At 43.8% G+C, this 25,268-nt stretch overlaps 2 protein-coding genes across 2 annotated transcripts; one reads left to right on the forward strand and one right to left on the reverse strand.

The window, feature by feature from the left end:
• Positions 1-116: 116 nt before the first annotated feature.
• pcbd1 (pterin-4 alpha-carbinolamine dehydratase/dimerization cofactor of hepatocyte nuclear factor 1 alpha) lies at positions 117-1,932 on the reverse strand. The gene is made up of 4 exons (XM_068568372.1): positions 1,839-1,932; positions 914-1,045; positions 751-831; positions 117-421 (listed from the first exon to the last, which is right to left on the reverse strand). Exons 1-4 carry the CDS (start codon positions 1,839-1,841, stop codon positions 329-331), a joined length of 309 nt encoding a protein of 102 aa, XP_068424473.1. The 5' UTR covers positions 1,842-1,932; the 3' UTR covers positions 117-328.
• Positions 1,933-2,778: 846 nt separating this feature from the next.
• On the forward strand, positions 2,779-24,478 carry si:dkey-192p21.6 (uncharacterized protein LOC565246 homolog). Its single transcript, XM_068568571.1, has 18 exons — positions 2,779-2,860; positions 3,257-3,351; positions 3,475-3,596; positions 4,570-4,688; positions 6,589-6,658; positions 6,758-6,824; positions 8,446-8,528; positions 11,386-11,462; positions 12,307-12,337; positions 12,433-12,593; positions 15,454-15,566; positions 15,779-15,900; positions 16,645-16,768; positions 16,882-16,968; positions 18,329-18,406; positions 21,922-21,992; positions 23,080-23,192; positions 24,115-24,478. The coding sequence occupies exons 1-18, from the start codon at positions 2,779-2,781 to the stop codon at positions 24,294-24,296; spliced, it is 1,797 nt and encodes a 598-aa protein (XP_068424672.1). The 3' UTR covers positions 24,297-24,478.
• The last annotated feature ends 790 nt before the right edge of the window (positions 24,479-25,268 follow it).

The following is a 25,268-nucleotide window of genomic DNA, read 5'->3' on the forward strand; positions in this document are numbered from 1 at the left end:
CAGTTTGACAGACAATAGCATTTACTGACAGGGAAGTAGCAACAGTGCTACAAAGGGACAAAAGCACCGTTGTGAATGCTACCTGTAATGTTTGCTGACAAATGACTTGAGATGTCTAATGTGTAAACATCATTTTTTTAATCTTTGGTTCATAATCTATTCATCACATGCAAAACAGACAACATATTTTTGAAAACACACATCGGACCCTTTGCAGTAGCCGCAGCTACACGTTTCACAACCCGGCGGAAGTGAGTATTGTTTGGATTTGCAGGTCACGACAGAGGAATGAATACGCACGAAGCCGAGACGCGATGAAGAGTGCCGCTCACATCAGCGAGGCCTGGTCGATGAAGGTGGCCAAGGTGATGTCCCGCTGGGACAGCCCCCCACAGTCATGTGTGCTGAGAGTGATCTGGACCTGGGTGGGAACACGGGAAACGGAGCGGGGAACTCCTCAGTGATTACATTTGTCAGGTAAATGTCGTACTACAATGTTTTCCTCTGACAAGAAGAGCACAAAGCCCTTTCCTGTGACATTATTATCTGTAATGCTCTGGGACATTGGTGTGTTCAATCAGCCAACTTCACTTACTGGGGACAGCTCTTATAAAAATGGGAGCATCTGTCAGTGTCTTTTATGATTAGTCCTGTCCATGTTGATAATGTTAATGAAAAGACTGAAGAATAATGGGCGCTTCTTTAATTAAGTAAGCCAGCGATGCTTTGCATAATGTTTTTTTTTTTTACCTTATTATAGACGTTGAACCACTCGGGGTGATGGTCCATCTTCTCTGCCTGCAAAGCCACTCTGGACATGAAACCAAAAGCCTGAAAGGTAAAGCAATCATGCAGTCATGTAAGAGCATAATGTACAGTCAGTTTGGTGAGTTGACTGTGAGACGTTAGATACCTGATTGAAGTCTTTGAAAATAAACTCTTTGTAAATGGCGTCCCGACCCACAACCTCCACCCACTGAGCGTTGCGTAGCAGGGGGAGTAGGTGGGTCCTCTCCTCTTCCGTCAGACTCTGAATTTTACCATCCTGGGAGGAAAGAGCAGAAGTAGCACAACTCTGAGAGAGGGGCAGTTGCACAACACACGCTCTGATTGGTTGCACGGGTCCCCATCTGGAAACAATGAGAGGCCGCATTCCTGGTTTAAAAGACTAGCTGGTTCAAAGGTATGACGTGGTGGTGGGAGGGGTGCAGAGCCACACTTTTGGTCATTCAGTTCCTAATCCGGACACATGATGCAGGGTCACATGGATTTAAAGTGACTTCTGCTGCTTTCATTCAGCCGGCGTGACCTCGGACTCCAAATCTGAACTGCACTTTCAGCATTTCATAACATTCCTCATATCAGATGTCCCATTTCTATTTCAAAAGAGGGGACTTTTGAGCAGCTTTGTCTCCTGACAAGCGGTCAAACCAGAGCAAACAGATGTCACGGCCAGAGAGCAATGACATCAACTGGTGTTATAGCAACAGTCTAATCTGCTCTATCGGCAGAGCGAGTGGGCAGCACACAGACGATGCCCACCGGCTTCAACATCTTCCAGTCACCAGATGTGGTGATGCGGTTAATGCAAACATAAAGTGACAGGGAAATGTGCTCATGTCGTGCGTAACCCTGCAGAATTACACTTTGTATCAATTGTATCTGCATCCCTGTCTCCCATAAAACCTGCTCTCTGCAGGAGCTTTAGACCGTGAGAGTGACTAAATGGCAACAAGTGTGTGAGGTGTGGAAACAGCTCTGTGTGGCAGAGGGAACACACACACACACACACACACACACACACACACACAGGCACACAGACGGGGTTGTGTACTCACCATGTTTGCAGAGTGTTTTCATGCACAGAGGAGGTTCAGCTCCAGCTCCCTGTTGCACAGATCTGCTATGACAGCCAGTGGGAGTGACTGGAGTGAATCCATTCAGCCACGGGTCCTGATTAGCTGTCCCTGCAGAAGCCTGAGCAGAAATCCTCGCTGCTGATAGGCCGCTCGGCCACATGTCAGCATGGGGCTTAATCATAAACTGTCATCTGTTGCACAAGGCATGCGTGAGGCCAGCTATTGTGGCAAGACTCTGCACACCCTTTAGACGCCAGTCAGTCCTCCGCACTATTTAACAACACATTGCATGTTGTGTATGCACACCACTTAAAACATGGACTTCCATTTTAGGATAACGGCGAACAGTTAATGATGTCTCTGTTCACCAGGACAGCAGATTTTAAAGCTGCTCTTCAGCTGGCTGCAGTTCATGTCAAAGGTTAATGAGCTGCTCCTCAGAGACTGACCCCCCCCTCCAGCAAACTCATCTGTCATGGCGAGTGCTCGGGGAAATGAGCTGCTTAATGAAATGAGGAGAGGGAGAGGATGTGACAAGTGATCAACATTTAACAGTTGGCTGGGTGGGGAAATGAGAATGCTGCTGCGATACAGAACACAACCATTAGATTGGACTCAAATGGTTTTGTGGATTGTGTCTGGAAATGGAGCTAATCCCTCTGTTTTCCACATTAACACACAGTCTCATCGATTTTGAAACGTCCAAAGGGTCTGTGTTCATCATTAATTCTTATTTTTTCATTATACATGCAACACAATTGCAGATTAAAATGGACGCAAACATGATCGCAAACACATGCATCACTAATCAGTTTGAAGGAACAAAACGGACATGCATGCTGCCCTTTGACCACTTTTTATGTTGGTGTGAGTGTTGTAAACAGGAAGAGCAGTGGAAGTGAAGTTTTAAATATGCAACATGGAGCTCAGGAGACCATTACAAGCAAGTCTAACTTTGTTAATCCTTGTAACCAGCAGCTATGGAGGACACCTGCAATCAGGTGAGTCTTCTCGGAGTCACTGGCGGTAGATGTGGATCCTTATGGCGTTCAGTCCTAAACAGTCAAAAGTGTTTCTGAAGATTTGACACATGATTCTACCAACGAGCTAACACTTGTGACAATCAGAGTTATAGGTAGTTCTCTGTGATTATTAACAATAATTCATGACAAATGGGCAGGTAATAGTATTTTTACAGAAGCGAAACACAATTTTAAATCTCCTGTATGCTTGCACAAATGGAACAATTGACAAATGTAACTGACTTTGACTTATTTTTTTGTCCGCGCTATGTTGTTATTGATGATGATCAGATACACGCTTCTGCTATCTTGTGTTTATGAGGTACAAAAAGCTCTGCATACATCATAAAAGAGAGCTGTTTTGTTTCTATGCAGGGCCCACTCTGAAAATGGACCAGGCTCTGTTAACGTTGCATAACCAGCTGACCGAAGACGTGCAGGTCTTCTACACATCAGATTACTGCTACAAGGTAATGGAAGACACACACAGACATCTCCTTGAATCCTCGTACCTTTAACCCTTTATATTTGTCTTGCCCCCCCCTGTGAGTGTACAGTATTATGTCAGTGTTTGACCTGTTTTTACCTCCCAGTGTGTGTACCAGCATTTGCTTACTGTGAAACCCAACAACCACAATGCATCCGTGGTGATCAGCACTAAATTCACTCTGACTCTGGAAGTGAAATCCCAGACCAGGAATGCAACTCTTTGCAGGTAACAAGTTTGAACCTTCCAACAAAGCGACAACAACATCAAACGACCCACAATCCTCAAAGGTTGAAAATGCTGATGTGTTGCCTGTTTACTCATCGTAACTAGCCGGGGGAGTGTATTGCTCTTGTTTCCAGCCATGATATAGTGTGGTGGCATCCGATGATTGCCTCAGCAGTCTGTGGGATTATTTACAGGGCTGGGGGAGTAATCCTGACCTGCTTTCTGGACCTGAGTGATGCCCTCCCTTAAACTACCTCCCGGGTATCGATCAGCAGCCTTTTTGGGGTTAATAAGACTTGACATTCCAATATTGATGAAAAGGTCTCATTAAAGCTTCCAAGCTGCTCGTCTTGTGGAAACCTCAACGGGGATGTTAACTGGAGGAGACAGGCGGCATATTTATAAACAATCAGGTCTGACAAGACACCGGGGCAGAGTTTTCCATTCGGGGGTCACCTGTAAACACGGGGCCAGACATTCAGTTGCAACATGACAAGCTCTGGTGATTTGTCTTACCCTCTTAGAGGTCTGGTCCTGGGCTTCCTAGATCAATGATGAGGTCTCTAACCAGACTGCACTGCTATTGATTCCCTTTTCCCCTTTGAAAAAAAAAAAAAAAAACACTCCAAGTGATAGCTAGTATGTCATCCCAACAGTGGATCAATATGAGCGTGTAATGCATGTTTTTTGGGGCCTGACACTGGAGATGAGAGGACAGGGGGGGGTGTGCTTAGGTCTACACACACTAGGTGGTGCTCCTGAGCTTCCCTGTGTTATGAAACCAGAAGGTGATAGGAAGACATTTTCTTAATAGACGGGTAAAAAGGAAAACAGCAGCAAGTGGATTAAAAAAGGTAATTTAATATATGCTGCTAAGGAAATATAATTTCAAAGGGGATCAAATGAAAACAGCCTGTAGTTTTATGTGCTTTTAAGGAAAGTGTGTCTCAATATTTCACTGTTATGGATTCAGGTGGAGTCAGACATATGGAGAAGGTGGTCATTACTCTGTATGGATCCAGATGTCCGAGACGGCCACTAAACCCAGCTGCACTGACGCGGTGGATAAACAGCCAAACAATGTGCACCTGCGTAAGTGCACAACACTGATGAGGCACACAGGTTGATGACGTTCGGTAACCGGTCTTGAATAACACACCGGTGAGACACAGTGACAGGAAAAGAACCTCGGTCCACGCTCCGGCCGAGCCTTTGATCCGCTCTCGACTCGATCGTGTCAGCAAAGAGAGGAATCACTCGGCCTGTCCACATCTGCTGAGCAGTAATACTCCTCCATCTCCTGGGACATGATGTGTATTGATCAGATAAGACGTGCTTTCTTGAAAAGGGATAAAAGAAAAGCTTTTCTGTTTGTTTTGAAGGCCTGGCTCCGCGTGTGGAGCATTGTGGGTAATACATTAGGGAGTGTGGAAGGATTAGGCCGTAATGGGATTTTGAAAGCGTCTCTCTCCATAATGTACACTGTACTTAACAATATTGCAGATTATGTTGTAGATCAGACTTTTAAGGCCAAGTAGCCATTATCCAAACAGATATATGGTCAGCATGCCGGCAGCCCTCACTGTATGATGAGCTTCCATTAGCTCGGCAGACCAGTGATTACACAAACTCCCCATAGGACTTGCTCAGCTTAAGTAATGGTCTGGTCAGCAGCTCAAGGCAGGTTAGAGTTGCCCTGCTGGGGAATTTGAAAGTTTACTTCAGCGTCTCAGATTGATCGGCCATGGTTCTCTGTGAGGTCACGGGTGCGGTATTGTTCAAGGATCTGCTTCTGTGCAGCCACAATCAGATTCACCCTTTAATCACATTAGTAGTGTATTCTGCATTGTTTCACCAACCACAAGTCACCTGCTGAGGGTCAGGGGGAACTTAATGGGGTTGTTTCGAAATGAGTCCATTCATTTTCTGTTAAATCCAACAATAACTAGCAGAGCGAGCGTGGCAGAGATCTGGTGTTGTTTCACTTCACGTGCTGAGAGCTTTGTGGTGGTTTTAAAAAATGTATTTCAGGAGTGGGCAGCAGAGATGCCGCGACCTTCCCGAGCCGATATAGTGACCACTCTTTGTTCAGAGTGGAAGTCGTAGTGGATTCAAGCTCAGGTTAAAATGGCTGCTTTTTGTTTGTTTTTCCACTGAAGACAAACAGGGCGTGTACTGCCCTCCTATTTCCTTCCTAGCTTTGACGTAAGAAGACCATACCGATATCACCCGCAGCCTGTTGTAGTTGTATAATTGGTATTGCAGCTGTAAAATGTCTCACTGATGTTTTTCAATGCAGATGGTGGGTGAATAATAAAAAAGTTGTAAACTTGCATTTGAAAAAAAAAGTTGAAGTGGTTAAATATCATTATTTATCTCAAGTATATGTCTGAATTGACATTTGTATCGACATTAATCAGTGTAACAGGAACTATTTCCCCCCCCCTTTTAGTTCAAACAATGAATGTGTTTTACCCACATCTTTGCTCTGTGATCTGGGTAGATTTCATCATTCCTTCAGCAAATAATAGACATTTCAGCTGCTGTGTTTGTGCCCTCCCGTGCTCTATACCTCATTTTGACCTCGCTCCTTTATAAGATGCCCTCTGGCAGACCAGCCCTCTCCCTCAGTCTTTGTTTTCTTGTGCTCGTTCCAGTGTAGCCTTACATTTTCCTTTTCGTCCGCCTGCAGGGTTAGATTACCCAGATGGATCGACCGAGAGTTTTCCATTAGGTCCCTGTTTGTCACTTGAGGGATCCCGTTTGACACTGGTTGACTGACAGAGAGCCACAAGGGAGTCCGACGGCGACTAAAGCAGACAGTTTAGAGTGCTAATCAGGCCTTTTATCCCCAGTCAGATCCTATTCTGACAGAGATGTACAGCGTACAGCTCCTGACATGGACTTCCACAAAGACAGACTATGACGTCGGATGGTACAGTCTGATTACATAATGTCCATTTAAGAACATTTCCTTTTCTTATTTTTCCAGCTCTTCTTGTGGCAGCTTTCTTACTGGCCCTAATCGCTCTCTTATTCGCTGCGGCACCCTACATCTACAGGTACCCATATGTTTTTCACATCATCCATAATGAAAATATCATCCTGCACTTACTCCTCCATCAGAACAAGCCCGCTCAGACTTGTTGTTCCATTTGCAGGAGGCGTTGTACATCAAAATGTATTAAGACCATGTGCTGCCAAGGCCCAGAGTACTCAGTGGATAATGTAAGTAAAATCTGCCTCTAATGAATGCATTATATTAATATCTTAATAAATGCAATGAAATGACAGAGATGAGTGGTTTGATTGATTAGATTTAGATCAATCATAAACTAATCAAAATGAAATGAGTGGCAGTCTCATCAGTACAAACTCTAGTATTAAGATACTAAACAGTATTAACATAAAATACACAATTGTACTCATGGTAAATGTGTAGATGATAAAAATGAATGGAAATCTGTATATGTTATTCTTATTATCCTTGTTTGGCCCCTAAACTCCTGGAATTTCCCAGAATTTGACAGGTCCAAAAGAGTGCTTCTCAAAGCATCTCCGCCACCTTTATTTCTTCACTGCAGAAAAGTATTGCGTTATAATCCAACCTTAAAGTTGCCTTGATCCAACAGTAACATTGCATTATTTGTATTGGCAACCACGCAGCCTGAGCTGCATACCAAAATTGCTCTGAGACTCCAGTCATCAAGCCGTTTGGGAGACACTAATGGAATGATTGATACAAATGTTAGCAGAGCCAATTGTACAGCAGACTTACATGGAAGCGATAGAGCGGTGTGTCCGTCCAATCATCTTGCTTGACGGCAAGAGCTGCTGTGTAATTTCGGTGAGCATGAATGGCTCCTCTCATTCTTCTATGCAAGATGTCTCTGTCTTCCATATGCTGTCTGGATGGCATGCAGATCCATCATAACATATTAGTGCTGGTGTCTTCCTGCTCTGGCTCTTTAAACTGCTGCACAGAGGCCAGCGAGTCAGGCTAATCCAACTGAGAGGGCAACAGGCCGGAGTCATCTGAGTGCTGCCGTCACAGAGCGAGAGAAAAAGAGGCGCCGAAACTCTGCAGAGAGGATGAGCTGGGTATTTCTGATGTATTTCTAATTGTGTCCTCTGTTTTTAACCTCGCCATGCTTTTTTATTTCAAAAGTACAAATAGTACGAAAGAAAAAAAGACAGAGAGGACTTAAAAACCCTGCGCTACAGAGCACCGCGCTATAGAGCGTTTAGTGCCTTTCAGCCATTGTTTTGGATTCAATATTTTGGTTCAGTATTTGTGTTCTTGTCAACTTTATCTTAACCTTGCTTCCACCAAAAGCAGGCAGCGGTTTTAAGAAAAAAAGCTCTAATAAAGCCACTGCACGGTAACCACTCAGCACCAAAAGACAGTCGGACAACCATAGCAGCTAGCGAGCGTAGAGCACTATTTAGCACTATCTTAACAACTAAAGGAGCTGAAAGTACAGTGAATACTGGACTTACTCATCAGGTGACTAGAAACGTGACTCCAGATGAATGCTAACATTTCTCCTTGTCTGCTAAATGTGTGAATGTCTCAAAACTCTTTCCATACTTACACTCGGGTCCTGTTGCCCCCAACTGGCCTAAAAATCTGTCAATACTGCTATAGTACGTTAAACCGGAGAGTCTCGAAAAATCCAAACAGATGAACATGAATGAAAATAGCAGTCACAAGTTGAAACAACGCGCTGCATTCGGTAATCACATGTGGGAAGTGAAAAAATGTAGTTACTTTTCTTAGAGCCATGTATGAGCCAGAGATGTTTATATACTTAAATACATGTTCTCTCCTCTCTAATTGTTTCTTCAGGACCCAGCAGAGGCTTGTGTAGCTGAGCACAATATCGCTAAAGCTAAATCAGCACGCCTGCTCTCACTGGATACTTTCCGAGGGTATGCACGCCATCAACAACCATCCTGTTTATCAGTCTATCACCACATGTGGCCCGTTCACATGCTTATTCTTTTGAGAGCAGTCTGGGGCATGATGAAGATCTACAGGCCCGATGTAATGAATAATTACGAGGGTCACAGTCTGGCCACATGCGCCCCTAAGCTGTTGTTATCAGGCGGTATAGCTTTGGGCATGATTTGTGATATCGGTGCGTCTCGGGTTGGGAACAGTGTGTTTCTGTTGGACAGGAGTGATGCATGTGATTGAATCTGGGCTCCCTGCTCGCCTTAATTGTGGCCTGGGGGTAGACACAAAGCACGCCTCTCTGGAAACAGGATGCTGGTGTGGCTTTGACCTCTCCCTTGCCAAATAATTGATGTAATAATACCATCAACATATCAGCACACATCCACACGGCCATAGATCTCTTGCCAAAAATGGGAAGCGAGAGGAAATCCAGCAGCACAGAAGCAGCATCCAGCAGACAATTGGCATCTTCTCCATCTGTGGTTTCCTTTTTGGATGGAAAGCCATCGGAAACCACCGTGCATATGGGCTGAATTCAAAATACCACGTAGTTGATGTAGTTTGGGAGCTGAATTAGTTGAGTACACTTAGATCAGACTATGAAATGGTTCAAGGAAAGGCTAAATCGAATTTCCGTTCAGTTACACCGCCTGACGCAGTTCTGTGCTTGTCACATATCGACGTCCTGATGGGTCCTTCTGGAGATTGTCATACCTGGCAACACACTTAATCAGACGGTGACTCAGCGCTCACGAGTAACGCTGCGTATGCCTCCACGGCCCTGTGACTTATGAGCCATATACTCCCCAATAAGTAACAACTTTCTGCAGAGAACAGACGCATCATCGACACAAACGCCGAGACATTTCTGAAAGCAAAAGGCTTTTTTTTCTGAGCTGAAAGGTTTTCCTGATCATTGCTCAGGCCGCACTGACATGATATACAGAGAACAGCGGGGTACGGTTGCACGTTAATTTTTCTAAAAGGATTTGGTTTTTAATCTTGCGCCTTGCTGCTAAAAGCCTGTCGCCGGTTTCCATACTGTGGAAAACCGCACCGTCAGTGTAGTGAGCAGTGCCACGCGACAGAGGGAACAACTTTTACAGCAAAACAATGGATTGTTAGTTGCCTTCAACACCAGCTGGCTGACTCGTTCTGGCCATTATTTTGACTGAACTCCAAGATTCCTCTGATTCAGTTTCACATATGCTCTGATGTTTGGCCACACAAAAAAGAACCTTGGCATTTCCACTCAAGCAGTAATTTATTATGACTAGATTGGATGTCCGTGTATTTGATATGGCCAGCACAGTAGGTAACTTAATACTCTGCAGTGATAGAGTGCAACTAGCCATTTGCAACGGGGAAATGTACTAAGCTAACGCTCTAATTGGTAATGCATGTGCAGTGATTCAAATCAAAGAAGTCCACAAGCGTCTATCAGCGAGTCATAACCAGTTGTCATTGCTGCAAGAAAGACACGCGCGTCCGTAAACGGTTAGCTGTAAATCATGAATACTGAAGCCCAGACGTAAATGAAGTGTGTTACTCAAGTGACAAATGCTCATTGGAGAGCTTCACGGGGATTTTTGCTACTTCAACCTGATTAGCAACCAAGAAAGAAGCCTGTGGTGTTTCAACCTGGACATTAATTTAACTTTGGTGCAACATAAAAGCAAAGTGATCTCAGTGCACATCATATTAATTAGGCACTTGTAGCTTCCCTTAATCATAATTAGCCGCCAGTAGTGTCACACGTGTGCAGCATCTGTAATGTCAAATTAAGCTCTTGTTTCACCATCAGATGCCCCCGAGTGTTTAGATTAGAAAGATGGCCAATAAGCTTGGATATTGCAGGGATTTTCACCGGGTCTCATCTGGCTCTGATTTACCTTTTGTCTTTGTCTCTATGGCGACTAATGGATGTGTTTATCAAAATTTAAATGATTGGCTGCATTCAAATGTGTGCGTGCATTAGAGGGACACATGCCGCAAGGTTTACTCTACTTTAATAGCCCTTTTGAGATGATAGCCCCCGATTAAAGTCCCGTATCAGCAGGTTGGGGCTAAAAGAGCAGTAATGGCTTTGGTGCACCCCTTAATTGAATCAAGGCAGAAAGACAAGAGGAGGCAGAGGAAGATACAGTGCATCTTATCAGGGACTCTTGTTCTTAGAGATTGTCTTGAGCTTGTTATGTCTCTTAAAGTCCCCCTCGATGATATTTCTTTCTTCTTTTTGATTCAATAAAACAGGAATTAAAAGCATAAATTCAAGTATTTAGGAGATGGAAAGGCTTAAATCGGCCTCAGAGCAAACCTCTGGACCATGCCACATTCCCCCACAAGTTGTGAGTTGTGTAATGCCCCCCCCCCCCCCCCCCTACTTATTCTGACATGCAACGCAAACACCTCCCTTCCCTCTGGTGTCTGGTTCGGTGAAGCACTCCATCACGTGTGCTGTGTTTCAGCAGCCTTGGCCGGTGCTAAAGTATAAAGTGTATCATATATTAGACGCAAAGTCTTTAGTCAGCACTCCTGCTTGGGGAGATCCAGAGGACAAGTGTTCATTTCCTGAGTGATTCATAATGCTTAGATTGCATTACCTTGCATTTGGAGTGTGACAGAATAAAAAGCCCCTTTAATTCAAAACCTTTAAAAAAAAAAAAAGCAGTAAAATATGAACGTTTTACGCCTTATTTATAATTGTTTTAAAACAGTATCCACCCATATTCCTATCATTCACTCTGCAGTGTGACGGTTCATCAAATTGTTGGTGATTTACTCAACAGTGTGCAGTAGCGCTGCTGACTCATTGTCGTGTCTTTGCAGGTTTGCCCTGACGGTGATGGTGTTTGTGAACGATGGAGCAGGAGGCTACTGGTTCTTTGAACATGCACCATGGAACGGTGGAGTAAAGGAGAAACACGGTTTTGTTTCCCCTCATCTGCTATTCAAGTAGATTTACCAGCTGAAAGGACAACAGCTGACAGTGGTCAGCCTGTTTCAAGGAAGGAGCCGATACTTCGTACCATTAATGGACGCCTTCTTTCACGTGAAGCCAAATGTGAAATGAATCTGTGAACCCAAAGCTATTATTCAACGGCAGTGTTCTCCTCATAATGTCTGCAACGTCTTCTGACCTGTTGTCTCTAATTATGGGAAATGAGGTGTCAAACCAGACACACAGGGGGCCATTCCCGAAATGAGCACAATCCATAGATTTTGATTGTTATTAACAACCACGGAGGAGATGACAACGAGGAGGGACGAATGTTTAAACGGCATGCTGGGGGAATATGGGAGGGGCAGGGAACGTGTCGTCGTCGCCTCCTGCAGCAGCCGCTCTCGAGGCGCCCCGGAGCGATGTGAATAATGTAGATAAAAGTTTTTAAAAAGTGAAAAATGTCACGGTAACTTTTATCATGAAATCCATGTCCTGTGTTTAGGGCTGTTCTCAATTTGAATCGTATAATAGCCTGGTTGCCACGTCGAGGGTGTATTGATTTCAGGGGTGGTTTGATTAATCTTCTCTTTCCTGCTGTCACAGGAGTGTAAATATTTATTCACCTTTTGAAAATGGAAAGTTAATGACTGAAGCAGCACTTTTAGAACATAACATTGTTCTTAAATGACCGTGTCGTCATTTTGGATTGGAGAGATTACAAAAGGGCAAGAACTGTGAAGTGTTGAACAGCATTCAGGTCTTTGTGCGTCTATGGATACTAATGTACGCTTCTGTATCCATCGCAGGTCTCACTGTGGCAGATCTCGTCATGCCATGGTAGGTTTGCCAAAGAGGACTGTTCTATTTTAATATAGGCATGTTTGGGTGGATACATACATGTTTTAATGGCACAATAATGTTGTTTCTTCCAGGTTTGTGTTTGTTATTGGGACTTCGGTGGTGTTGGCTTTCAGATCCATGCAGAGGAGAGGAGTGACCCGTCGGCAGCTGCTGCGCAAAATGACCTGGAGAACAGTCGTCCTTGTGATGCTCGGCTTCTGCTTCCTGAACTACTCTCCACGAGACGGACCACGTAGGTGCAAAAACACGTAGCCCAGGATGGAACAAATACACTGTGTACCGTTTGTTTTGTTCGAGAGTGCAGAACATGATTAAACCACAGACTCCGGTCTGTCTAATGATATATCCACTTGTTACATGTCCAGCACCGTAATTTCTTTCAAGATTCATTCCATATTTTGTCATTGAGGTTAAAAAGATAGTCCCTTGCAGGCAGAAAAGTCCCAACCTTCCTGTGGATCCCACAAAATCCCTTCTCAGTATGGCACTTAGTAAGACTAAGACAGACTAAGACCACAGACTGGATGAAGGCTTTCTTTACTCCAACTTCATTCATAACACCAACAGGTTTACAAACAAAATTGGGTTGGCTCTGTAATTTCTTGACAGCGAGCTGCACAGCCGTCAGTGCCAACTAGTAAACCCCAAAACATTTGGTAATAAGCATGATTTCATGAGCAAGCAAAGGTCCCACCTTCCTCCTCATATTACATAGTCCTCGTCATTAGTTATTGACCAAGTCCCTCTATCAGTTCCCAGATTATAGCGCCTACGTGCGATGTTATGCTGGCCTTTCCCTCTCGAAGCATCCCTTTGGGCCAGTACTTGGACGCGCCCCAGGTGACAGTGACTGTTTTCTAAAGGGTCGTGTGCTTCACAAACTCTTAGAAAGGCCTGGCTTCTGCCAAAAATATGTACTGTGGACAGAGGAACATTAGGAAACTGTGTGTGTGCTTATGTGTTGTTGTAGCTGTTGCTGGGACCACTCGTTGGATTTGATATTAACTCGTGTGGATAAAACATTCACTTATATGTATGTATATGGCCGTGACAACGTGATTCTCTAAAACATTTTCCTTCAACAAACCCTGCAACGTTTGGGGGGGAAATCCACAAGACTGATGAAAATTTGCAATATGCAGAACATTTGAACATTGATGAATTGACACTTTTTCTTGACCGAGGTTTTTGACTGTTGGTGGCGGTTTAGCCGAAAATAATATTAATACATATCTTGTTTTGGAGAGACCAAAATCAGACTGATTGATTATGAAAATGATCACTCATGACGCAGAAGATAGGTGCAGTGTAGCTCGTATTTGGTATGTTCATGATATGCACAAAGCAAATGCCTTGTTTTCACAAAGTGCAGTCATGTGACAGAGACAAAGATGTTTTCTGATCCAGATGTGTGATAAAAGCCAAAGCTGTGTCGGGTTAAAGAGGGAGAGGAGGCTGAAAAAAAAAAGAAAATCCCCATTGTATCGTCCACCTGGGGATGCACAGGGCGCCCTGCACACATTAGCCACCCCCAGTGCTAATGGGCTTTCCTGTGTGAATGTCTGCGTAACTGGGTTAACAAAAATATTATTATTGGGTGTGCAGTATCAAAACCCAGCACCAGGGGACGTTTAACAAAGGCAGATTGAGCAAAAACAACCGCTGTGGTAATGGACAATTACAAACAGATAGTGTTACACTCTCCAGCCCCGTGCAGCTGCTGTGCAGGCCGCTGCTGGAGCTGATCATAACAGCATCGTGACTTTTACCATAAACTGCAGCTTTGCCCTTCATCTCCAAGGACGTCCTCGGCCGCTCAGTCCCAGCGTCTGATCTAATAAGAGAGTGGAGTCATATCAGCTCAATATGTTAAACTGTTTCAATGGCAGACGGGACGGAAGAAGGTGTCGACCTTTGACCGAAGTGAGTCATTTCAAATAAACGCCGCTTCGGTTAGATCATCGTCGTCAAAGCAGTGACCTTGAGACTCCAGTTTTGGTTATTTTATTTTGTATTTTGTCAGACAAATGGAAGACTTACACATCACGTTTTTGGTTTTAGACGATTAGAAAAGTACTTTGTTTAATGAATTAAATCCACATTCAGTTCAATAAACTCGAAATTTCACTGTGATGAAGCTAAACACATTGATCAGTCAAAAACATGATCTTGCGCGAGGCGACGGCGTGTTTTCAATATTTAATCTTTGAGCATTTTGAGTCTGTTGTGGATGGTGACGGCTTCAGAGACTTCACTGCGTTCTGCACATTCCCACATAGAATAATTATCAGTAAAAGTAATTAAAAGTAATTAAGCAGTAAAAGTGCAGTGTGCTTATTGAATCTGAAAGTGTTTAGAGCTCTCACTTCTTAAATGATATTGAACATCAAAAAGGGTCTTAATTCCCTAAACAAGCTACATAAATAAACACAAAAATGAAACAAAAGATTTGACAGTTTCCTGCAAAAATGTGACTTTCAGGATTGTTTTTTTATATAAGTGACATGTTTGTGGGGGCACAGATAAAGTAAGTTATCCGGCTGGAGGTGTAACCAGCAGATCTAACAAATGTGTCGTAAGTAAGAGCTTCCCCTTTTCCTATGAAAGGGGAGATTTCCGCCCCTTATTTGATTTGTCCGGATCAATGATTGGGATTACACGGTTTTTCACGGCACTTTGTGCGGCAAAGAGGTTTTCAATTAACTAATGTGTAGATTACCATCAATCTCTCAACCACCAGCCCATTTTATCCCCCCCCCCACACCCCCGATTTGTCGAGACAAAGAGATAACTGGGAATCTTTGATTAGCTTCCCAGGTTCTTGACATGTCCGCATCCTGAAGGCTGACACCATTTCCTGGTGTGGTGAGCTGTCCATCATCCCCCTCCAGGAAGTAGTACTCTAGTGGAATGATACGGAAGAGCTTCTCTTGTCTTCGACTATCAATCTTCTGATTTATAATTTCTTCAGATCAGCAGGAAAAAGCTTCACACCCCTGAGTTATATCTCTGCTTGTACGTGAGCTGTTCATCATTGGGGACCAAGGGACTCGTCGTTGTTCATGATGTGTGTGTTGCTGACTGTGTTTCAGTGTCCTGGTCCTGGCTGAGGATCCCTGGAGTGCTGCAGCGTCTGGGCTTCACCTACTTTGTTCTGTCTCTCCTGCAGACTTTCTGGGGCCAGAAAGAAATCCCACTGAGAGCGGTGAGCAGCTCTGTCAAGTCCACTTTAGTCTGTCATTCCACACCAGGGGGACAAAGGAAAAAGTCCAGCCTGAAACAACACATTTATAAAAAGCTCATTTGGTGCTGCGGTGCAGCTTAGATTCCTCGGTCCATCGTTACTGCTGAGACAACTGGTCAAAATACAGTCGTCCAAGAAGATGAGTAGAAGATTATTTGTGTTCTGTGATGCAGAAACCATGGTGGAAACCCGTCCAGGATGTGGTCCTTTACTGGCCACAGTGGCTGATCATCATCCTGCTGGAGACTCTGTGGCTCTGCATCACTTTGCTCATGCCCGTACCCAACTGCCCCACGTAAGTTCACTTTTTGTGTAACTGACCACGTGCAATCCTCTCATTAATCAACTGCACACATATGCTAAAAGTGTAAATCTCTCCATGCTGAGATGGTCTCCAGTTGGGGCTGCAAGCAGCACTGTTAATGTGCACCTTGTGTTGCTCGTGTTATGAACCGCCGTGATTTATGGGCCTGTGGTGGATGCTTCAGAGGGCATAATTAGCCAATCCCAGTCTGTCATGTGCAATAAGAGGAGCGGAGGCAGAGGATCCATCTTCCTCGCTCGGCATCTTCTGCTCAGTGCTGCTTTTTTCCTGTGTTTCCCCTCCTTCCATTTCTGTGACCCTGCACGGCATCGCGGTTGGAATAGTTTCTTCCAAAATGTATGAAATGTGAGGGGTGATAATGATGCATGTTTTTTATGGGTGCCCTCGAGGACACCTTACAGGCACAGTTAAAAATGAGCAGCGGTGCATCATAAAATCAAACAAAACAGAAATATACAATAATAAGTGTATCTATTGATTAATAAGTGAATATCTTGCAAAAGAAAGTTTCAAAGGCGGGATGCAGGACAGCTGAAGGCTATGACGACACCCCATGGTAGATCTTATAAAGCTGAAAGCAGTCGGATGGAAAAACCTCCCTGTTTCATGCCCTTTGCATTTTCTTTAATTATTTAACCATTTATTATTTTGTTACTTTTTCAACGGTATGCAATGTTCTTTTAATACCGATTATTCTACATTGTTTGCTATTAGAGGGTATTTGGGAGCTGGTGGAATCGGTGATGACGGTCTTTACCCAAACTGCACTGGAGGCGCAGCCGGTTACATTGATAGATGGATGTTTGGGGATAACATGTACAGATACCCCACATGCAGAGTAAGGTCTTTTTTCACACACACACACCATTCATTATTTTATCCATCTACCATAAAACCTGACATGTGGAATTAAAACAATCTTGCTGATCCTGTTCTTCTTGCTTTTTCCAGGAAATGTATCGCACTACGCAGCCCTTCGACCCAGAGGGTGTTCTGGGTACAATCAACTCTGTTGTCATGGGATTCCTGGGGATGCAGGTACGTATCATTTATTTAAGATGTCAGTGGAACAGTCTGTTTTCATTTAGTTTCAAATTTGCTATTACTTGGAATAGGAGTAACGTTGTTCATGATACTATATTTTTTGCAAATATACAGTTTTGAATCGTGATGAAGGCTAATTAAAGGGTCAGGTCAACCTTAATGGGTTTTGTCATATCTGACATTTCATTTGTGACGCACAAACTATTTTAAATTCACATTTCTTCCCAGAAAACAGTTACAGCGAGTGAGTGTAATCCAGACTCCACCATTTCCATAAAGAATAGATTTTAAAGGCATTCCCAAGAATGTTTTTTTTTGGCGCCACAGTCGCAACTGAATCACTCTCCATTTTCCTCAGACTCTGGTGTAAGAAAAAATGGTTGCAAGCGAGTGACTGGAACGGTTTCTAGAATGATATTTTGGTTTTGTGTTTCCTAAATTTATTCATTTCAAAATTGCATTACAAGAGACGCTTTGGACAGGACAGATTCAGAAAAGATGTTGTATTATGGTGAATACAATTTGATTTGCACATTTGGTCATAGTTAAAAAATGTGCACACACGCAACTTATGGGAGCGGATTTTATTAAAACAATGTCATACTCAAAGTATCATTACTAATAAAAAATACTATCTTAAGAATTTTTAACAGCCGGGTATTACCATTTCTTTTTAGTATCGGTATACCATGCAACACAGGAAGAGAGGGGCCGGCGCTCCTGACAACAAATCCGTAAATCGTTCTGGCACAAATGTGCACATCCGCACCTCCTCGTAGCAGTTAACTCTGTACTTAAACAAAGATTATGTGAGCGACTCTTTCCCGCCTCGTTGTAAGTGCGCAGCTGCCCCCCTTTAATGACAAAATGTTGTGAGGAAAAAGTGGGGAGAGAGCTTTCGGTCTTTAGACCTGAGCTTCTGGTGGCGACTGTGTCACTTATAACCATTTGCGTTGTGGGAAGGAGCCACGCAAAAGCAGCCACATTGCTCAATTCCCAGTGGGCGGTTAGCACTGAGTCCTTCAGTCAGCGAGTCTTAGACGACACACCAGGTGTCCGCTGCCCTCCTCTGTGCTTGCCCGTGCTAATGTCCTCAGCTGAAACATATTCATCATCACCAAATTAATCAGAGGGTGTGGATGACTTCCATCCCACATCTGGCTCAACAGGATAGGAGAAATGTGACCGGCGCGTCAGGGACGCGGCATTGACGCCCGCATCCCAGGCCTATTTGGTTACCCAAGGACGAATACATGTACACACCGGTTGTTGGTGTTTACATGGTGTTTCTCATTAAATGTATGATTAAATTAGTCGTGGTCTCTGTGCTTATCTCTGCCTCGTTCTGCCACAGGCCGGGAAAATCCTCATTTTCTACAAGGGGAAGAACATCCACATCCTCGGCCGATTCCTCGTGTGGGCCGTCCTCCTGGTACGTTACGTCATGCGGAGGGGCTTTAAACACAGCTGTGAAAGTAAATAAGAATAAAAGTCAATTGATCATTTCAAACCAAGACAACAAATCACTTAAAACTGCCTCATCCTGCCTCTATGACTCACACAGACCTAAGCAGTTTGATGGTTTTGCCTTGCAACGTGTTTTCCTGCCGCTCGGGTATTACTCATAGTCGTCGAAACCCTTCATTAGCAGGAATGTGTTCGGGACAAGTGTGTGAGCTCAGTACAATTAAACAACATCCATGTGGCTGTGTTTCCGGGCAGGCATGGGTCTCCAGTGCCTCAAGGGCAGGTCCACTGCCTCTCATTGCAGCCGTGCCTCACATGTGGTTTGAGATTAGAAGAGTTGTGCATATTACTTACTGTTGACTGCAGTCAGTAGCATCAGATGAAGAGAATGGCTAATTCATAAGCCGGCACACTAAGACTCAACAAATATTTACAGACCAATCACATGACAGTATGGATACAGTGGAGGAACACATCGAGATCAAAGTCCATTCAAAGCCAGAATGAAAAGATGAAATTCTTCATAAATCTTCTCAATGAGCGTTTGTGGTCGTATTTGTTTTGGATCTGTGTTCGTTCTGGGTGGTCTCAAAACACAAGAAGAGGCAAGCTGGCCTCTACTTCATTGAGAGGGGGATTGTGTCCCACAGGGAGAAGCCAAGTGTTATACGAGACGGCCCGTTTTGCATTTCTAAACCTGTGACAGGGGGCCGTTGAGTCTGCTCCAACGAGAGTGACAGATATCCACGTGGAAAGGCCTGGCTTTGCTGAACTGAACTCGGCCCATGTCTGTGCAGCACGATGCTGCAGAGATGGAGCCCGTTCGCAAAGTGTTGTGTGTCGAAGCCTGCATGCCGTGGAGGCAGACATCCTGAGCTGGCAGTGTTGTGACCTGAAGCGACGATGGAGCTGGAGGAGCTGGCTGCTCCGCCCGGCCTCTGAAATCAAACGGTGCAGGAGGAAAAGGAGGGGCCAGTAGGAAAACACAGCAACAGATCCCACTAGGTTTAAGTTATTTAAATATCAGGTTCCTGGAGACTTGCTTATGCAGACTTGCTCTGTTTGACCAATGTGATTCAACCACATTCGAGGGTCCTAAAAGAAGTTAACAATTTCATCCGTTGGCTTAGTTTCATCACAGCTGCGTTTCACATGTAGGTAGTCGCGTCAAGTTGATTTGTGTATCTTAGCATCACATGCAATATCTCAATGGAATTTTTCAGGGATGAGTGTTTCCTCTTCTCGCCCGCACGTTCCACAAAGTAAAAAGAAATCCCCCAAAAACCTCAGAGTGGAAGAAAACGACAGTCTTACAGTCATGTCAGACGCTGTGTGGGGATACATATTGAGCCACAGTAATGCTTTGAGCTAAATGCTAACATGCTCATAATAACAACATGCAAACAGTTACGTTTATCATATTCATTTATTTTATTTATTTGTTTATTTTACAGGGACAAATGCACACTGATCAACAGTAAAACTGGAAGTGCACCAGAGTTAGCCAGAGAGGCTAATTTTCATCTGCTGTCCCTGGTCAGTTTTTTTTCATGCCACCCTGAAAATACATTTAAAACAACACAAAACTAACTCACAAAACTAATTCACTCGAGATGTATTATCATTCGAGGATATTAAAATAAGAGCACAACAAAGTCTTCAAGATTCATCATCTCGGAACCATGAATATTTGTACCAGAGTATGCACATTATTCTTGTCATTGTCAAAATACACATTTAATGACAATTCTTTCAGTTGCTGTTGTGTATTTCAGTCTGGAGCAAAGTGGTGTACAGACTAAGTGCCATGCAAAACAACAATTGCAATATGTAATAGGTTGTTGTTTCACTCAATACTACAACAATATTATAACCAATACGGTTGTAATAGGTCCAATATCAATTAACTAAATCCAATATATATGAAGCAGGTCGTTTGTGTTTGTGATCAGGAAGAATCCATGCCCATATATGTGAAAATCAATTGAAATGCTGTTGTGAGAATTTAATGTTGTTAACCTCAATTCTTAAATGACTAATCTCTCCATTCTGTCCTCTGGTGTTGAATCTTATTGACTCTCATTGTGGAGCGAGTGACTGGAAGGAGGTGAAATATATTAGATCCATTTGGCTTCTCCCAGAGGCACCGAGTGATAAAGTAACACATGAGGAAATAAATAAACATTAGGCTTTTATGTTTTCCCGCTGGTTCACCGGCTAATGCTACATGCTGTGGATGCTACTCAAGATTAGGAGGCCGGGGATGTTATATTCAGGATCATACAGCGTTTACTGATTGATCAATACAGGGACTTAAAAATCCTGCTTAACTAAAATGGAGAATAACAATAAAATGGATTTTCTCACGGTGCAATGGTTTATCGAGAGAGCTGGCCTTTTTTTTTAAAAATTATAATTATTGATTCTAGGAAGAGATTCAGACCATGTGTCAAGTGTGAATACAGCCTATGGTCGTCCACACGTGTTCGTCTGTGTATATTTACTTTAGGTTCTTCTTTAATCTCCTTAGCTAAATCAGCTAAATCTTTTTTAGTCCCACAAAAGAAAGAAAGCACAATACTTTTTAGATTGGCCTGCTCTTCATATTGACTTTTTTTTAATACGATTTCGCCTGAGAGGGTAAGCAGTGCAGAGCTGAACTCCCTCTGGTTTCAGACATGTGCTCTTAACATTAGCAGGTCGTCTCAGTGGAGGGGGAGCTCATTTCTGCAGTCCTCCAACCACAGGATAGATATTATGCACAGGAGGTTCGCCAACCAGAACCAGAAAGTGTTGATGCAGTAATAGAAGACAAGCCAGGTTTTTACACCACGGTTCACTGTGGTTTGATTTTTTTGCAGCAGATTGATATTCAGGGGTGACCATGCATCTTCCCCCTAATAAACAATAGCCCCCTGTTAATTAAAATCCAACGATCAGGCTCCAGAAGTGAGATTGAAATTGAGCGATTGCCCCACATACCAGCCCCGGCCCACATCCTGCTGCCTGGATAGCCTGGAGACTCAATCCAGCCCCGGCTAGGCTATTTCCACACCATCGATTCTGTCATCTATACACATGATGGATATGCACCTAACAAGCGTGTTTGGACTCTGATCCACTGCCCTGGGTCTCTTTTCTGCAGCACAAAATGTTTCCTCAAGTATCTAATTCACATGTAAAGGTAAATAGATGAGGCAATAAACACTTTTATTGATAGAAGAGTTGTCAAGATCATACACAGTTGCCCTGCATCGTGGCTGATGAGCCTGTGGGGTTGACTTTCGATGGCTGCGTTGGGCTGCCTTGGAGGTGCACAATATTGTGTGTGTGACTTGATGGACCTTCGTCATCTGACTTTCAGATAATCGTTTTATCTGCCGGACTCGCTTTATTCTGTTGCCTCACGTTTTAGCAGCCCAATACTACTTGCTTTATCGTCCTCCATCGATTTGAAATCTGTTTCATTTCTATCCTCAGGGAATCTCTGCAGCCATCCTTTCTAAGTGCACACGAGACGGAGGATTTATACCTGTCAATAAAAACCTTTGGTAAGTGCTTCCTGACCCTCTAAATCCAGCCACTTTTCCTCACAAAAGAAAGGATGGGTTTCCAACAGGCACAAATCAAGGCCGCTAAAACACGCGTTTACTTACCTCTTACGACAGCTACGACTGTAAATAATCACCCGCGCCGTCGAGAGTGTGAGGTGGAGCGGTTCTACATCCTCACAACATGATCACTCTTCCTTACAGCCAGGAAAATACAGGATGCTTTATCCTCTCTGCTCGCTCATGGCACATTTTACCAGCACTGTGTGATGGAATGGGATCAGGCTCTGGGAAAAGCATCTCTATAACCACAGTGTTGTCTAACCGCTCCCAAACTATCATGTGCCTTTTTGGTGAAACAAGGCGCGGCATCCTGATACATGTTTATAATGATTCTGCATGAGATACAGCTCAATTACTACCTCAGAATCAGATAACTTTACGACCCAAGCATCTGTACCACTCCCACGTTCCCCTTAATATGACGTGAATCATTTTAATGTTGCAGCAGGAAGAATACCATTTCATCTCTGATGTGTAAGCAAATTCTTCATGATGTTCCACAGGGGCCCGCGCTATCGCTGTGCTTATCCCTCACCATTACCTGCCTGGCTTTTATAGGCAGTTCATCATACACAGGTTATTGAGCTCTTGAGTATGAGTCCCTGCCTGGATGTCTAGAAGTAATTAACTCCCAGCCAAGAATCCTTTTTGGCCCCACTTCAGCTGAGATAAAAAAATTTAAAAAAAAGCCCAAGCTGCAAGGATGCTCCGGGAGGCAGCCATTTTACATCAGATGATATTACATCAAACATTCTTGCACTTAGGAACTGACAGGGACATGGCTGGCTGGCACGGCTCCACGTGGGCACGTGCCAAGGATCCACCGCTGATGCTTCTTAGACCGGTCCAGCAAACTGTCCTGCAGTTTGCCGAATTGGCTCGAGACCCCTGGGCGTTATTTAGCTGCAGCGCAGGATTGATAGACTGTGTGTTTTTACACCCTCGTTCACGCCGCCCCACTTCCATTTTAGTGATGCCCAGACGTACGCTGTTGTAACGTGTTGCTGACGGTCTGTCTCTCCAGGTCGTTGTCTTTTGTGACGTGTATGGGCTGTTTCTCCTTCCTGCTGCTGGGAGGCATGTACTTTGTCATCGATATTAAGGGCTGGTGGGGCGGACAGCCATTCCTATACCCAGGTACTGTTTATTCACACGTCAAAATGAAAATGACACCAGTATGTTATGCTTTGGTTCCAAAAAAAAGACCCTCAGAAACAATATTGGCACATTATTAAGCACATTGACTACTTTGAAAAATGCATTTATTTTATTAAAGCGGTTATTGTTGATATTTTGATGTGAACATTGGTCATGTCACTACTTGTAGTGACAAACTCACAAAGAATCATCACTGGACTGTTGGACGTTGTGACGTCTTTGCGCTCATGGTTTTAGTTTTCTGGCCTGTAACTGTTTCCATAAACAGGCAGCTGGATTCAGGGCAAATGAGGTGAAAGTGCTGCCACTCCAGTAGCAAACAGACACAGTGGAGCATTTAGCAGCTAAAGAGTCATATTTCCCTCAGAAGTTGGCAGAGAGCAAAAACTGAGCTACAAGGAGAGTAAATATTGAACTTGATGCTAAATTACTGCGCATGTTTCTTTGTATGTCAGATGTGTAAACAGGTTTGCTAAACAAGTTGTCCATATCAACTTTAGATATGATGACGTCGCAATGTTGTGTTAAAACCTGGGTCAAAAAATTGCAGCCATGTTGACAACACTAACTTAACTTTGCACTCGATACCTACAATAAAGTAATTAGGGAGGAATTCTGATATATCCGCGCAAGTGAATGCAAAACGTTTTTACATTCATTTGTTTAGTCTCGGTCGGACTCAAAGGCTTGAGAGCTTGAAATTGTTAAAGTATGTCACTATTTCGAACATTTTGCAGTGCTTGTCCCACTATATTATGTCTGAATTCAAGTTTTCTAAATCTCTACAGCGGAGGTGTTGAGGGCAAATTAGCACGTCTTGTGAAGACTGAATAAGAAACATACTTTACCAGTCCCGTTCAGCAGCAACTTGAGTGTGACTCTTCTGCTCTTCTCTCCTCAGGGATGAACTCCATCTTTGTGTACGTTGGCCACTCTCTCCTGGGTTTCTACTTCCCCTTCAGCTGGGAGATGCGCTTCCAGCAGAGCCACTGGGAAGAGCTCTTCCAAAGCCTGTGGGCGACTTCTCTGTGGGTGCTCATCGCATACCTGCTGTACAGGAAGAAATTCTTCCTCAAAATATAAACCAGGACGATCACGTGTCCCCTTTTCCTTCTCATCCAGCAATTTTTAAATGTCTTTGTTCTAAACAAATGCTATTCGTGTTAAATTCTAAAAATTATCATAACATCAGTGGGGGGAAAATCTGGCCTATTGTTTGCTTATTCAGTTTAATTGACTTACTCAGGAGCATTTGAATGAATTGTAATGCTAATCCGAGCCTGATGAAGCGAGCCGCTCAGAGGAAGTGCTTGAAGTTTGAATCAAACACATGCGGCAGCTCAGCAAACTAGTATGAAAATGTTCAGACATGTAACCCATTAAATCAGCTCCTATAGTTTCTCAAGATGTCTGATTCATCGTCAACGTGGGCGGCTGAGGATTTATTTGATGCCACTTGTTTTGTGCACTGAATAGACTGATTAAATCAAATATACTGAGGTGGTACTTAACAAATTAGGACGAGTGATTCCACTACACACCAGGCCAGCCATTATGAGTCTGTTGCCATGGCCACTCCTTCTCCTTGTGTGTGTGTGTGTGTGTGTGTGTGTGTGTGTGTGTGTGTGTGTGTGTGTGTGTGTGTGTGTGTGCGTGTGTGCGTGCGTGCGCCAATACCATCTGCTGTCCGAGTGACAGTACTTTAATAGGGGTCAAGATACACAGCTCACAAAGGAGTTTCATTAATGGGACCGACACCTCTTGCACTCATTGTATTAGAAAATCAGGGAAATTACACAAATCCAATTCATCAGAGAACAACGGCGTGGCCCCTCATAGAGCCCGAGCTCGTTACAGGTTTCACATTTTACATATTTAACGCGTTGAGCTCCTCGCCTACGGAAAACCAAGTTTATTTTGACATTTGGATTATTTCATTTCCACGTGGTTGACATTCGGGTTGAGGGATTTATCGATGTCCAGGACGCACACATGACGGTGTTGAACTTGCTCACATCCACGTGCCCTCAGCATCGGGTCAGGTGGTGTGTACAT

This window comes from Clinocottus analis, unplaced genomic scaffold (assembly GCF_023055335.1).
Source record: "Clinocottus analis isolate CAN_PGR_092001 unplaced genomic scaffold, fCliAna1.0.p SCAF_8, whole genome shotgun sequence".
In the NCBI taxonomy this organism is placed as follows: Eukaryota; Metazoa; Chordata; class Actinopteri; order Perciformes; family Cottidae; genus Clinocottus; species Clinocottus analis.

Excerpts from the sequence above, each read along its gene's own strand:
- pcbd1 (XM_068568372.1), bottom strand. Across the intron at positions 832-913 it reads TTTTCAAAGACTTCAATCAG|GCTTTTGGTTTCATGTCCAG; the intron begins GTATCTAACGTC and ends TTTACCTTTCAG. Across the intron at positions 422-750 it reads GGTTCAACGTCTATAATAAG|GTCCAGATCACTCTCAGCAC; the intron begins GTAAAAAAAAAA and ends GTTCCCACCCAG.
- si:dkey-192p21.6 (XM_068568571.1), top strand. The coding sequence starts at position 2,779 with ATGGAGCTCAGGAGACCATTACAAGCAAGTCTAACTTTGTTAATCCTT. Across the intron at positions 4,689-6,588 it reads GCCAAACAATGTGCACCTGC|CTCTTCTTGTGGCAGCTTTC; the intron begins GTAAGTGCACAA and ends TTATTTTTCCAG. Across the intron at positions 12,338-12,432 it reads GCAGATCTCGTCATGCCATG|GTTTGTGTTTGTTATTGGGA; the intron begins GTAGGTTTGCCA and ends TGTTTCTTCCAG.